General features: G+C 38.4%; 1 protein-coding gene across 2 annotated transcripts in view; it reads right to left on the bottom strand.

Moving 5' to 3' along the window:
- The window catches only part of btbd11b (BTB (POZ) domain containing 11b), a 64381-nt gene that overhangs the window by 12071 nt on the left and 37434 nt on the right, over nucleotides 1–14876 (bottom strand). For both annotated transcript variants that reach the window (XM_067501876.1, XM_067501877.1), the window contains exons 2-3: nucleotides 9836–9988; nucleotides 2387–2591 (exon numbers count right to left, since the gene is read on the bottom strand). In XM_067501876.1, the coding sequence (XP_067357977.1) occupies nucleotides 2387–2591; nucleotides 9836–9988 (358 nt within the window). The remainder of the gene's footprint in view (nucleotides 1–2386; nucleotides 2592–9835; nucleotides 9989–14876) is intronic.

Below are 14876 nucleotides of genomic sequence, written 5' to 3'. Positions count from 1 at the left end.
GGTAAATCAATCTAATACAGAATTTGCATACATATGTATTTTAGATCCTGCCCTGTGCAGCAGCTGTTTGAGAACGTGAGACACTCCATCGAGACTTTGATTTGAGGAAACCTAAATTGAGCAAATCATACCATAAATTATAGACCACAGATTCTAGCTTTAAAGACAATGATAACATTTTCTTTGCATGTATCTTTTACTCATCCTGTGTAAGAATTTACTGGAAACCATGGAAACTATATGTTGGAAGGTATATCTGCATGTTGTTACATTTGGTGCTTTGTTTCTGTACTGACATCAATATCATGGATATACACCTTCAGTTAAACGAAAAAGCAAGACGTCACACACGGGCCTTTATTCACAAAAACATACCAATATTTTCTAACCCTTAAAGTTGCTCATGATCCAACTTGGTCTGCTCCTATAGGATTCACTGTTTAAACATCAAGGCTGCCTTAATGTGAACCTAGACTGTCCTTCACACATGCTTGGCCCATATCTGTCACTCACTTTCAATTAGTCAGTCATCAAAGATACTCTGAATTGATGAGAGGATTATTTAATAGGAATTTGATGTGCTGAGAAACCTCTTTTGTTTAACTTACTTCAAAGGAGCCTGTAGCCACGAGACGTTATTGCATTCACAGACTTCGTTAAAGAAGCACACAACACCTAATCAAGAGGCAGGGCACCTATAAGTGGCGATCCATTCTCTCACAACCTCAGTGGAAACACTAGATCACAAGGAGTTCAAGGTCTTGTTGTTTCCATGCAGACCTCTTTGAAGAATTGCAATAAAGTGCAGACATTCCTGAGGTGGCTGTTGTAATCTTAAAGCTTTCTCTAAGTTTGGCCCTGGTAATGTGCTTAAACATGACTAAAACAAACACGCTTAAAATGCGATTTTCTTTTACAAATGGTGATTTGAGCTAAAAACACAGGGGACACACATTAGCTGATAATTTTCTCCACTGCAGGCAAATGTCTGGAGCCCCAGAGGAAGCCTGCTTAGGCTCAGCTGTTTCCCACCTCTACTGAAGCTTCGCAGGGTTTCCATTAGACCATAGGAAATACTGAATAGTGCAAGGCATAAATGGCACCAATTAATACAAAGAGAAAAGAAATAGCTCCTAAAGCTAGAAGTAAAGGTGCTTGTGCAGTGCAGAGACTGTGTGGACTTTTCTGTTCTTTGCTCTCTTGACTTGTGGGAAATAAATGAACTGTTAAAAAATTACAAGATGTAGTATAAAGGACTTAGCAATATGGAAAAATTGCCTATCCCTTATGACATTCCAGCATAAGTCACTAACGCAGTCCTACAGCGGCAGGCTGATAATGTCCCACTAGGTCAGCGGCAGTAATTATCAGCACTGACTGGGTACATGTGTGTTACAAAAGCCAGTAAGTTGACAATTCACTTATATGAAACTGTACTTTCCTTGCAGAGGAAAACATCTGGTATGCCATTTCAGAGGAAGGCACAGAAAGCCAGAATTATAATAGTAGAACAGTATGCAGAGGTGTACAGTTACAGCCGAATGATCTCTACAGAAGGAACAGTACCACTGTGTCTATAAAGTCATATGCTGAGGTGAAAAGCAGGGCAGGGCGGGAGTGTGAATTGTGGATAACTGAAGGGAGTTTCCATTTTGTCTCACTGTGGTCTTATGGCGTCTTTTTATTATTGGCCTGTTGAACATTAAAGGTGCAGGTTTTTTATTGTCCTATAGCACAGAATGAGGTGCAGATGGATTAATCAATATCAGATGCTTCTATTACTCTGCCTTTCTTTGTAGTGATGCTGGTTGTAAAAATACATTTTAAGGCAATGTGAAACATTTTAATATAATTACTTTAATTAAATACTGCAGTATTTAATATTCTCAGCCCTTTATTCAAATGTAAGGGCATGAAGGGATGATTTTCTTCTATTTAATTCCTTTTGTTGAAATGCCCAAAACCAGAGTAAACAAGGTTTTTCTGATTTGACTTTCTGACCCCATCTAAAAAAATATAAATCATTAAAAATGAACATATCTTTTCTTTAAAAAACTAAGTAATTTCCTCAAACAGCCGTGCAGTTTAATTTCTAGCAAATGTGTATACCAATCTTGGACTATTTTTTGCTGATACATTTACAGCAGCAAGACAGTGCTAAACTACTGAGGCCAAGTTCACTGTAATGAACCATGTCACCCACTGGAAAAATGCATACTGATGTCTTTTTTTTAAAATTTTGGACATTCTGTAACATTCATGCTATGTCAGGCGCATTGCTAGTTTCACGGTTTAGTCTTTAGTCTTAGTCTTAGTATGTGTGTAGTTTAGATGTGTTGATGAACCTAATGCTCTTATCTAACTTTTCTTTGGGTTTGCCTCTCACCTCTCTGTTTGCAAGGTAACCTTGGAGGGCTCCACATTGGGGTTCTCCCACTCCATCTGAGGGCAGTGCATGAAGTAACATAGCGTGTAGATTGCCTCGGGCGACCACTGAATCACACTGCTCTTATGGTGGATCGGTGTCCCATTGTTGTGGTTCTTCACATATAGCGGCTGTAGATGGTGCGTGGCTCGGGACACCAGGTCACCTAAACAGGAAATAAAAATACATACAAGGAGTCACAAAAGCAGCAGGGAATTCATGTGCAGGCACACTCGGAGGCAAACCAGAAAAGACAGCAATATTTTGAACATGCGGCCTTTAATAAGACGTTAGGGAATCATCCTCATTCCTCCCAGCCCCCTTAGAGCTTACTCTGTCAGGGGAAATCGAGAGTTTCCACGCACCACAGTCAGGAAAAAGACAGGGTTCATCCCAGTTTCTTATGTGCAACTCACAGAGGGAGTGCAGGAGAATAAGCTTGCTCAGGACTGCGCATTGTGAAGAATGAATATTTATGGATAAATATTAGCTAGTCCAAGCTATTTCCTCTGCATAATTTGTCAGTACTTTAAGGTCATCCAGTTGGGCTCGAAAAATCAAAGCTTTAGAGGACTCTGTTAGTAAGAATGTTAATATTCTGTGGGTGTGTTGGAAAAGCATGATCAGTCCTGTTTTAATACTAAGGGGCCGGTACTCTTTTAGTGCAGCAAATTCAGTTAATCAAAAACAAATTGGAAGTTACTTTCACAGCCAGCCAGATTGTTAGCATGACTACCCACTTTATGAAAACATTATGCATGCGGCACCTGATATATTGAGTGAAAGAGTACTTACTTGAAAAACAACCCTGTAATATTACAGCATGGACTCAAATCCAATTTCACTGAATCCTGTCAGATTTGTGTCGCTTCTCCTTCCTGGCTAGACCCAGTGCACTATGAAAAAAATGTAATGAAATTCTGAAGCGTGGTTGATCTAAAAAAATACTGTGTCATATTGTTCTGGTCAATTTGATACTATTCAAGAAAAAAAGTAATAGAGCATGATGGCACTTAGTTTCCCAGTCTGAATGAACAATATGGTATAGTATGTCTGTCTATAAAACTGAGAGCGGGAACAAATAGTCATTCCCATGGACAGAAAGGTTTGTTTAGCATCACAATTGTGCTGTTTGGCGCTTGCCAAGATTCCATTTAGCCTCACAATGTAAGGGGAAAGTGTGAAAAGGATGCCTGAATGAGGGAAGAGCATTCATGCAACAAAACAGCCAATCTCTCAACTGTCCTTTGGGAACATTGGTGTTGTGCTGATGGAGAAATGTGCTGGACATCATCCACTGATGGAACGACGAGGAAACATTATACCAGCAATGACCATCTCTTCTAGAAACTTTAAGTTGAAGGTTTTTGCGAAGGTTCTGCTGCTCCTCCCTCATCAGTCTCTTACTATAATTGTAATAACAAGGAGCTTAGATAAGCTTATGACTATGAGGTGGTCAATAACAGCCAGTTCTCATGGCTTATTTGTGCTGACCTGTGACTTTACCAGTGCTGGCAGAGGATGCTGGCAGAGAGGAAGAGGAAGATGATTTCTAAAACTGAATGACAACATCAGTAGTGAGATTACTGCCACTCCTTCAGCAGGTGTACAGTTGTTTTACATGACACAGAGCTCTGAGGATTATTTGTATAGTTTAAGTAAGTATACTGTTGCAGTTTAATATGCTAAAACATCCATATACTTTTCATTATAAGATTAAATCCCTGAATTGATACCTCATCTTGGATAATTAATTCTTTATGTTAACATGAAGAAGAGAGATGAAGGATGCCCACAGCAGATTCTGCTCCTCGGGTATCTCAGGGAATACATTACTCTAGGTTTCAAAGCTTTCAAATCCCTTTAAAACAGCAAATATGCTAGATTCAAAAGTCTAATGCCGCTGCTTTGATTTATACGGGATTTGGTTAGAGGTGGCACCTTTAGGGTCAATAACTAACAATGCAGCACCCAAATTACAACCAAAGTTTTAATTTTGAAAGTGTGCTCTTTTGAAAAATAGGAATCTACTCTCATTTTCTGATGAAGCTATTATATTCAAGCTTTTGTAAATACACATTGGCCATCTTTTCTTTGGGTATTGATGAATAGGCCATTGCTGTACCATGAAGCTGATGCCCTCATCACAATTCCTGTGTTTCATTATTTTCTGCTATGCGGCTGTGATTATGTTTAACGCTCACCTGTGGCCGTCCTGACTCAACAAGATGCTAGGCTGTTCTTCCTGCCATTAGTTTTGTCCACCAGACAGAGCGTGTAACCACTACACATATTAGATAACACGGAGGCAACAGACATTTAATGCAGCTGTTGCATGTATACTGTTACACAAAAGGCTTATATTGTTGAATCACATACAGACAGATTGTATAATTCTTGCAGAAGGGTATGTAACTTTCATTATATAAAGATTGCATTGAGCCTATCATTCAAAATCACCATCATGAAGAAAAACACTATAGTCAACCCATTTTTTTTTAACAACGACCTCTAAAAACATTTTTCTTTTCCCATCCTTATAATTTTTTTTTTACTTTCACAAGATAAAATACATGGTTAGTCTGTGGCATTAAGATGTAAGTACTATGTTCAGTCATATTCCATATGCTCTTACAGCTGCCACAACAAAACAATGTTTGAAAGGCTAAAACACTTAGAGGCTAACAGCCTGATGCCATAGCACTAGATGTGGAAATAGCAAAAATGAAAAGCACTTGATGAATCAATTTTCTTGCTTTTCTTGTGAAAATGCACTTTTAGAATCTGAAATTGATTTTTGCTTCATGTCCAGTAATAATAATGTTTTTATAATCTTTTTTAATCAGCATAAATATCTAATAATAATATTGTATGACAAAGTACCCACTGGGAGATGGAAGAATATAGATGATTCATTAATACCAACATTAATATTTTAGTGCCAAATATAGTTCCAGTTAATGAATTTTGCAAACAAGTTAAAAGGGCACGACGAGCATGACAACGTAGTCAATGAGTAGCCATTACAGCAAGTATACAGGAAATGAAATTAAAGAAGAAACTCTTTATTTTGAAGTGCAGGTGAGGGCTGCTGTGAGCAGAAGTGGAGAGAATGATGACTAGATGAGGGTTTTTGTTTTCTTTACAGAGAAATATTATTTAGCATATCACAGTCTCACAGTTTTAACATTTTTCTAATTGTCCAGAGCTCAACAGACACAGAGAGCTGGATTTCCAGATTAAAAGGGAGAAAAATTAAGAGGCTGACTTAGGGCTGTGTCATATCAAATCATATATCGTATATAAGCGATAAGTCCTCTCCATGATAAAATCTGTCCTGTCTTGGTATTGACAATATAGCTATTTAATGTGGATATCTCATATAAGACAAAAAAACAAACAAAAAAAAAAAAACTGCAATATGGAACTTAAACTTTCTGAATCTGGTTTAAAAGAATCCCACAAAATGTTGTTTCTCTCTCCAACTAAAATACCAGAGCAAATACGTTTTGTGAAAAATGCTCATTTACTGAAACTTGGATGAGAAGATTGACTGACGTGTTGATTTTTTTAAACAGCCAATAGGACATAACTTGTTCATTAGTGAATTTCAGCTGTTTCCTCCTGTTTACAGCCGTAATACTAAGTGGAGTAACACGCATGTCGGAGGTATCAACCTTGTCACGTAACTCAGGGGATGTAAGAAAATGTGGATTTCTTAAAATGTCAAAGGATTCCTTTAAAGTTAAAGCTGCCAGGTAGATCATTTGACTTTCATTGATTGGTAATATGTTTTAGGTTGTAAATTTATGTGTGGAGCTCGTACATGCAGAATATTATGACCTTTACCTAATCTAAGAAGAAAGTTGGAGAAACTGGGTCAATTGCTAATTCAATCCAAGCTGCTAGTGGTTGCGTCGTTTGTCAAGCCAGACATATCAATCAGCACACCAAGGTCACAGCCATTTGACCTTGCTTTAGTGTTGTTGTGCTGCTATTCCCCAGTTATATTGATAAAAACTCTATAAGTGAAGAAAGACTACGTGTATTTTTTATCCTCCGTACATCGTTGTCACTGAAACTAGATTGAGTAACATACTGTATACACCACTGCAAGGAACATACCTGAAGGAGGATGTTGTCAGGCATGACTGAGTGCCAATGACACAATCCTAATAATTGCAGTATGTGCGGGGATGTCATTTCAAATATGCTAATTTGGCATTTAGGCAGAAGAGAAAATGAGAAAATACAAAGAGGTAAAAAGTAGGAAACCTCTAAAATTGAGTCTAAATGCCAGTGCAAAAGACAGTCTCTGCACAGGATGCAAATTTTACTGCGCTGGAGCCATCATTTTTGTGCATGAAATTTGTTTTAGGCAATCAAACTCTCATCTGTCTTTCTACCCAATCTCCTCAGCTTTTATTCTCTTTTTGCTTCTCATCATGCTCTCTTTCACATACACTCTGTGACAGTTCGATAGTGCAATCCCAGCCAACTATTCAGCTTTTCTCAATTATTCTCTTTTTGCCGAATGGGATGTGAGCGTTTGCAAATCCTATAGTTATTTACAGAATTCCCCTCCAGAGGTAATAACATTACCACCGGACTGAGCTCTGTTATTATTCACTGGCGGTTCTGTTGTCCCACAGTGCATATGCATTGTCAACATAACAGAATGAGTCCTTGGTTGACCTCATCAATACAACATGAAAAGGGAATGGCTGGTGATTTGGCTCGGCACTGTGCCCCAACCCTCCCACCTCAGTCCTGAGAAAATATACAGTGAGGAGAATTGGCTGCTGTTTAATCTGATGATAAATGTTTACAGTAGACATGGTACAAGAAATATGTTTAGAGCCTTGTCTTGATATAGAGATGTTTTAGCAATGGAAACAGACCCTGCAGCCCTTTCCCTATTTTTTTAATTTAAAGAGTAAAACAGTACGTTCTTCAAGTTAATGTTGAACAAGCAGGGAAACAGGACAAGTATAAGGATCTGAACAACTTTAAAAAGAGACAAATTATAATTGCAACACAACTGGGACAGAGCACCTACAAAACAGCAGGTATTGTGGGGTGTTCCTAGTATGTAGTGGTTAGTATCTAAAAGTGGACCAAGAAAGCATAACCAAGGCTCACTGATGAAAGCAGTTCTGCTGGGATTCCTGAGTCCTGCTGTTCATGTAGAATTTAATAAACATTGCTGCAGATCAAGCCCACCTGTTTATGGAAATGCTATTACCTAATGGCAGGGGTTTCTTTCAGCAGGATAATGCACACTGTCACAGTGCAAAAATAACTCTGTATTGGTTTGAGGAACAACACAAATATTTAAGCATACGTGAAATGTGCTTGGAAAACAAGTCCAAGTATCAATGAATGCCCACCACACAACCTAAGAGACTGCAATTATATGCTGCGCCCATCTTGGTGCCAAATACTAGAGGAGACCTTCAGAGGATATTATGCAGGTGGTTTTAATGTTGTGGCTGATCATTGTATGTACTCTGCAACAGAGCTTTCCACTACAGATTTGTCGAGGTTTCTATCAAAGTTGTCAGAATGTTATTATTATTATTAATAATACATAAATTGAACTCCTACTCCTATGGAAAGTACATTGTAATGTTTAATTGTATTTAGAAATCATTATGATGTTAATTATTCTTGGAAAAAAAAGAGTACATTGTGAGTGGACACATTCAATCAAGATTTAGAAGGCTTGCAAATTGCAAAAAGCTAAAATAATTTTTAATTAAAGGCTGCAGTTCTTTAGAATTATGCTCACTGACAGTACAAGTCCCAGTGATTCACTTTCATTTATATACTGTAGGCGCATGCACATGCATAGCCAGATTACGATGCAGTGATCTACTGATAGAGTGGGACAATATTTGAGTTATTATACGTCACATTATCATATGAGTCAAAAATATCATCCCACTCAAATATGAAGATGAGCAGAGCTGCACATTTACAATAAAGCCTTTCTTTCATTGTACCAAGGCATAGTAGTGCTCTACAGTGCAAGAAGTAGTACATTAGTAAATGTTTATTTGCTGAGGCTGGTGAGAATGTCATTAATTCAGCAGGTATATTGGTCAGAAATCAAAGTACTGGTGACATTAAGGTCAGATAACAGTGCTAGAATAAAATTTGCGGCATCATCAGAGTCAATTAAAATCATCATCTGGTGACAATAAATGTCTGTACAAAATTGGCAATCCATTCATTAGCTGTTGGGATATTTTTAGTCATGACTAAAGTCGTTGACCAACAGATTAAAAGACCAGCTGACAAAATGACATGTCAATAACATGGGTAATGGTACATGGTGAAAAAAAAGGCTCAGCTAAGGCAAAACAGCTCTTTTATTAGGTGGTTCAATTACTGCTTCACAAGCAGTTCAGACCAAGTATTGAAAAGGGTGTATTTTTGGCATGAAAATGGTCAAACTTAACTCTTAATTATCTGCCCAAAATAGCAGTTTACAGTGATTCCAGCCTCAAAACACAGCTACAAGCTTTTGGACATATTGCGCTAAGCCTAATTCAGAAGACAAAAACACACAGACCTTTTAAAAAACTGTCATAAATATGCTCCTATAACAGCCTGTACTGTTCTGAGAAGACCTCATCATTTCGTTCCCGTCTCTAAGAACATATACTGTACAGCCACCCATGGGCATTTTTCAAAAAGACATATTGAAAGACCACAGTAGGAAAAGCACAGGTGTTAATAATAAAAAGGAATAATGGCTGAACTCTATTTAGCTGTTTCAGTTTAGGGACACTGGTTTTGTGAATGCTGGCTCACTGTCACACTGTCATGGCTTACCGGGCCATTGTTAATATTATTAGTTGCACCTGCACTTTCACTGCTATGACAACTTAAATTGTCTCCTGTGAGCCTATTAGTGAGGCCAGGTACTGGTGTTGGATGATAAGACTTGGCTAACAGCTATGCTAACATTCATCCCAAATGTGGATGAGCCTGAAGTCAGGGTTTTGTAGAGAACAGTCAGGTTCTTCCACATGAAAGTTGGAAAAAACTATTTTCTGTGGGTTTCGGTCTGTGCATGCAGGCATTGTCATGTTGAAACAGGAAAGGCGTTATTATAAAAAATCTTATCAGAATCCTCAACTGGGGAGCCTATCCACCAGAGAGATTGGGTGGGTAAATGCTGTGGTCAAAGGCCCTCTGACTACAGAGAGGATTATTGGAGGGATTATTGGGGGGCCAACGTTAGTCCCTGGTTGGAGTTCTCCAACCAGAAATTCACCCAAACACATTTTCTTTCTCTCTCTCTCACACACACACACAAACACACACACACACACACACACACACACACCTACACACACACACACACACACACACACACACACACACACACACACAACTCACTGAGCTCAGAAATGCTGCCCACTCTGGTGGCCAGTAAACATTGTTCAATGGAACGCAGGTCAGACTGACTATAGGCGTTCCCATCTCCGCTCTTCCCCGCTCGCTGCTGCTGATCCCTGTGAAGAGTCAGACCCTCAGGTAGGCTGAGCACACCTGGGAAGGAGAGTAAGAGATAAATTAGTATTTGGGCATCAAAGAACTTGTTTTGGTTGAGACTGTATTTACTCACAACAGGGCTTCAGGGCAATACAATTTATCATTATCATTAATGTATCATTAATGTATTCATGTATTAATGCAGCTGTAGCTTAGTTAGTAAGGCAGTTGTTCACGGACCACAGGGTCAGTGGTTCAATCCCCTGTCCTGGCTATATATTGAAGTGTCTATGGGCAAGACACCCAACACCCAACACCCCATTCCCATCCCCAGCTGTGCAGTGCTGGTCCAAGCCCCGTAGAAATTGGGGATGGTTGCGTCAGGAAGGGCATCCGGCATAAAAACTGTGCAAAATCAACATGCGGACAATGATCTGCTGTGGCGACCCTGAACTCACAGGATAAGTAAAAAAAATAAAATAAAAAAATTATATTAAGAAGCAGTTCTAGTATTTTGGTCACCCTATATGTCTATATCTATATTTATATCTAGTTAATATCTAATTATGCCTTGTGCACCTGTCATACAATTCTCTCAAAGGTAATGTTGTGTAATATTTCAGTCATTTGAAATAAACACACCTCTGTGTATTAGTTACTCTTCTTTACTCTGAGAGTGTCATACAATAGCAGACTACTCTTCGTTTTTTTTTTTGTTTTTTTTTCAGTTTTTCATTCCTCTGCAGCCTTCTTACTGTTTGCAGGGTGTCAACTCATAAAATTTCTCTAAGCAGTGACTCTTGGATTAGCCCCCTAATAAATTAAAGGTAGCATTCGTTATTCATTTTTTGGGAGCAAACAGATACTTAATAAGATAATTAATTTGGATGGTATCTAATGGGGCAAAGGGAGATTCTTGTGGGTTATGCTAGAAGCAGCTTATATAGTCTCTAGCCTCAAAAAGCAATTATGTACAGGTTACAAAGTTTGGTACACTCATTTCTATCAAATTCCATATGTCACACATGCCATTTTTATACTTAAATCCAAAAGATGCCATCTCAAGTGACATTTAGGGCTACTATTTAAATTTTGAGCTTTATCTCTGGAAACACCAAATACCAAATCAGTGAAGGTTTAAACTGAAGAGTACATCATCTTATTTGTTTGTGTTTTTTTTAGTAAATAAATAGTAGAAATTAATTGTACTAATTTGATTTACAAGTATAGGGACATTATTAAGGGAAAACATCGGGAAATATATTTTTCTGATTGATGAGTAAGGCACACTTTTTAGGTTTAGGGTTAGGGTTAGGGTTAGAGAATTACTGACAACCTGCAAAACTCTGGAATAACATCATCACCATTGGCTGCACCAGTGTCAGGTGTCTTAAGCCACTACAGTTTTAATCCAATGCCCCGGAGGAGCCAACAAGGTCAATTATGAAGAAAAGAAATGTACATTGTTTTTCAGCAGAATTGTGTCTGAAGCGATTACTGTGAAACTCCTCCTTTATTACTTTCATTGCTCAAAATGTGCCCTCTTTGGTGAGCAGTTGTGCAAACTCCAGGAAATCCATCTTAAACCATTTAAAACAGCAGGAGGGATACCCTGGCACCTCATGCTCACTTTCTTCTCAAACAATTATACACCAAAGTAAATACCCCACTCAAGCACAACCACAGAATTCATGACGCACCTATTTTATTGAGCACAGACTACAGGCCTCCTGGTGTGATTTGGTGGAATACTGCACTGCAGGCGCCATAATTTTCATAATTGACTAAAGGATAAAAAAGATCCCATTCACCTTAAACCTGGCCCTATCGTGTTTGCTTTATTTATTTATCTATATATTTGACTTTAGTTGAATTTTCTGCTGGAGGTTGCTCAGCCCATAGTAGTAATCAGATTTGACTGTTCATGCAAAAATGCATCTTGAAGGGATTTAGAAGGGCAACAACTGAAAACAACCAAAAACACATGGCACAGAGTCCGTGAAGGCCTGGAGAATGGGGAAAAAGAGCCAGGAGAGGACTGGACAGCCTTTGGAAAACAATGGGTAGCAGGAATCCGGCAAACTAGAGACAGGGGTTCAGAGCACACTGATGTATTGGCCAAGAGCTTCACCATGGGGGAATGCACTCAGCTGCTCAGGACTGGAGCTTTTGATTAGCAACTGGAGGGTCGGACAGTCACATACATGACAGGACTAGAGGCTTAACAAATGAACTGGCAGAGAATGAATAAAAGTGAGTGACCTATACTGGGGAGACTGATTAAAACAGAAAACAGGTGTCTGGGTTAGAGAAAGCCAAAGTAGAGGTGAAGGGACCAGGTGTGAGTGTATGTGTAAGGCTGATAACTGGGAACAGGGACAAAGAGAAAAAGAGACAAAATATAAAAGAAAACTGTGACAAAAAGGAAAAAATGTATAATGACCACATAAGGCATAATAAACCGTTTCCACTAGATATTATGACATTTAGTAATTTTGGCGCATTTATACAAAGGCACAAGCAGAGGAGCTAATTTAAACTGAGTGTCTTGCTTATACATCAGAGGAGCAGAGGATTGAACTGCCAACCCTGTGGCTGGTCCCCAACCTGTTCTACCTCCTGAGCCACACCCTCCCCTGGCCACAAACTATGGTTGAGTCTCATCTAACTGCTTCAATTTCAAGGTACTTCAATTTCAAGCATTGTGCATGCTGTCTGATTGTTATGGATTATTGCAGAGCTGCTCTTTGGCATAGGCTACAAGTACAGTTTGCCTAGCACCTAAAATCACAGTGTTACACTTTTGCCTTGAACATTGCTGGTTTCAGACTCTGTCTAACTCTGACCAAACAAAGTAGAATGTAGTCCAGCAGAAGGATCAATATGTCTGTGTACAAACTGAGAGAGTCTGTGTACACTTTGCATGTGGTACAGCAGCTCTAATTTCATTAATACTTTTTTTTAAAAAATGCTGTAGACTTATTCAGTGCCTTTCTGCACTGCAAACATGTAATCAGCAGTGTCCATGATGAACCCCCCCCACCGGCAAAGCTGTCACTACATTTTTTTGTCCAAGCAAATGTGCACATATTGTTTCCTTTGAGGAATAACTTTTTTTTCTAGTGAATTATTACAAGGAGTTTTTATCAACTGCAACAGGGCTAATATTTTCAATAGTGGCATTACTGAAATTGTTACACTTGTTACACATAATTACAAGATAATCTACTGTATTTACCTTATATTTTTCTAATATAATATTGTTTAAACACAATATTACTGTATATACTTAAGTAAAAACAGATTATTGTTACACGTGTGATTTTAACTCTGCAGCTCCTTAACCTTGGTTCAAGGAACTAACACGACCAGCTGACAGCTCTCAGGATAGACTCAGGCAAGGTGACTCACTGGTTGTCTACGTCCTAATGCAAGGCACTGTCTACCCTCAGGGAGGAACTGATGGAGCACTTACATGCCAGCCAGCCAGACAGCCACTCTCTCTGTGTCTGTTTGCGTGATGAGAGATCTAGTGTGTATTTTCCTTGTGACTGACACTGCAGCCGAAGTCTAATGTTCTCAGGTACACATACAGTAACATGCAAAATATGTTTGTTATTTAAGTGTTCTGGATATCATCATAATATTATAACATTTGGTTATTGATTTTGGATGTAAAATGATGAGAGATAATATTAGGCAATTGTCCCCTTTTAAGTGGAGCAGCCGTATTTTATGTCTAGCAGCTATTTAGTGATGCTGATTGGAGACTAGAGTAGTACATGTAGTAGTAGTAAAAGTAGAGGAGGATGAATGATACTCCAAGCAAGATAAATAACGAGGAGATGCAGCACAGTTACACATATTCCACAATCTGTCAGGTCAAAAAAGAAATCATTTAACAAAGCAGTTAAAAGCCAAGATATTACAAATGACAAATTCACTTTTGACAAGGCAGTGTTTCTTTTTTGTAATTTTACGTATTTGTTTAACTTTGTATTTACGAATTTGCCTTCAAAGGAATAGCTTGACATTTGTAAACATTATATCCTTCATGTCTGTAAGGTAAGTACAGTCCTAAGATAACAGCTAGCAGGCGGTTCATTTGGATTTGCATTAAGACTAGAAAATGGGAAAACATGGTTCTTCCACCAAATTTCACCCTGATCATGTAGTGTATGTGTGTATGTGTCAAGTTCAGCATCTGAATGAACTAAGAACTCGCCAGATACCTAATTTAAAAAAGATTTTTACCTCATGAAATGACCAGACTTTATTTCCATCCAGCTAACTGCATATTTCTATTGATTTTATGTGCAATTACACCACATTCTGTCTTAATACACAATAACAAGGATGAGTAGCTGTTTCAGAATGATAATAGCCAAAATGTCATCATTAATTGCTGATGAATTGACATTTTTAAACTTAGGTTTTTTGCTCTCGTTTGTCTTCTTCTATGTGTTTGAGCTAAGCTCAGCTAACTAACTAACTTACTAACTAACTTACTAACTAACTTACTAACTAACTAACTAACTAAAAGCTGACAGAAGCAGTTGCAAAAATGCACATGCAAATTCTATGTTTTCACCACAGAAATGTAGAGCTTAGGAGCTTTGGTCAAAGACATAATACTACGCAAGAACAAGCAAACATTACAATGCCCTTAATTTTGACTTATTTTTCTGTATTTGCCATACATACATTTGTCATACAACTACTGTAGTTTGGATCCACTCTTATTTGTCACAGGGCTGACTAGAGCAGTGGGGCAGGAATGCTGACCTCGATGTCACTCCTACCCTGCACTTAAATCTATTTTGGAAAAACACACAGGGAAACGCACATCCCAAAAGACACTGCTACACTGCAGGAATAAGTCAAGCTGTTATTTGGCAACTCATGATAACGCAAATTGTCATAAATGTATATATAAGCAGAAGGA

Source organism: Channa argus, chromosome 4 (assembly GCF_033026475.1).
Source record: "Channa argus isolate prfri chromosome 4, Channa argus male v1.0, whole genome shotgun sequence".
Taxonomy (NCBI): domain Eukaryota; kingdom Metazoa; phylum Chordata; class Actinopteri; order Anabantiformes; family Channidae; genus Channa; species Channa argus.
Note: the sequence above shows the minus strand (reverse complement) of the source record. Positions and strands in the feature narration are given on the sequence as shown.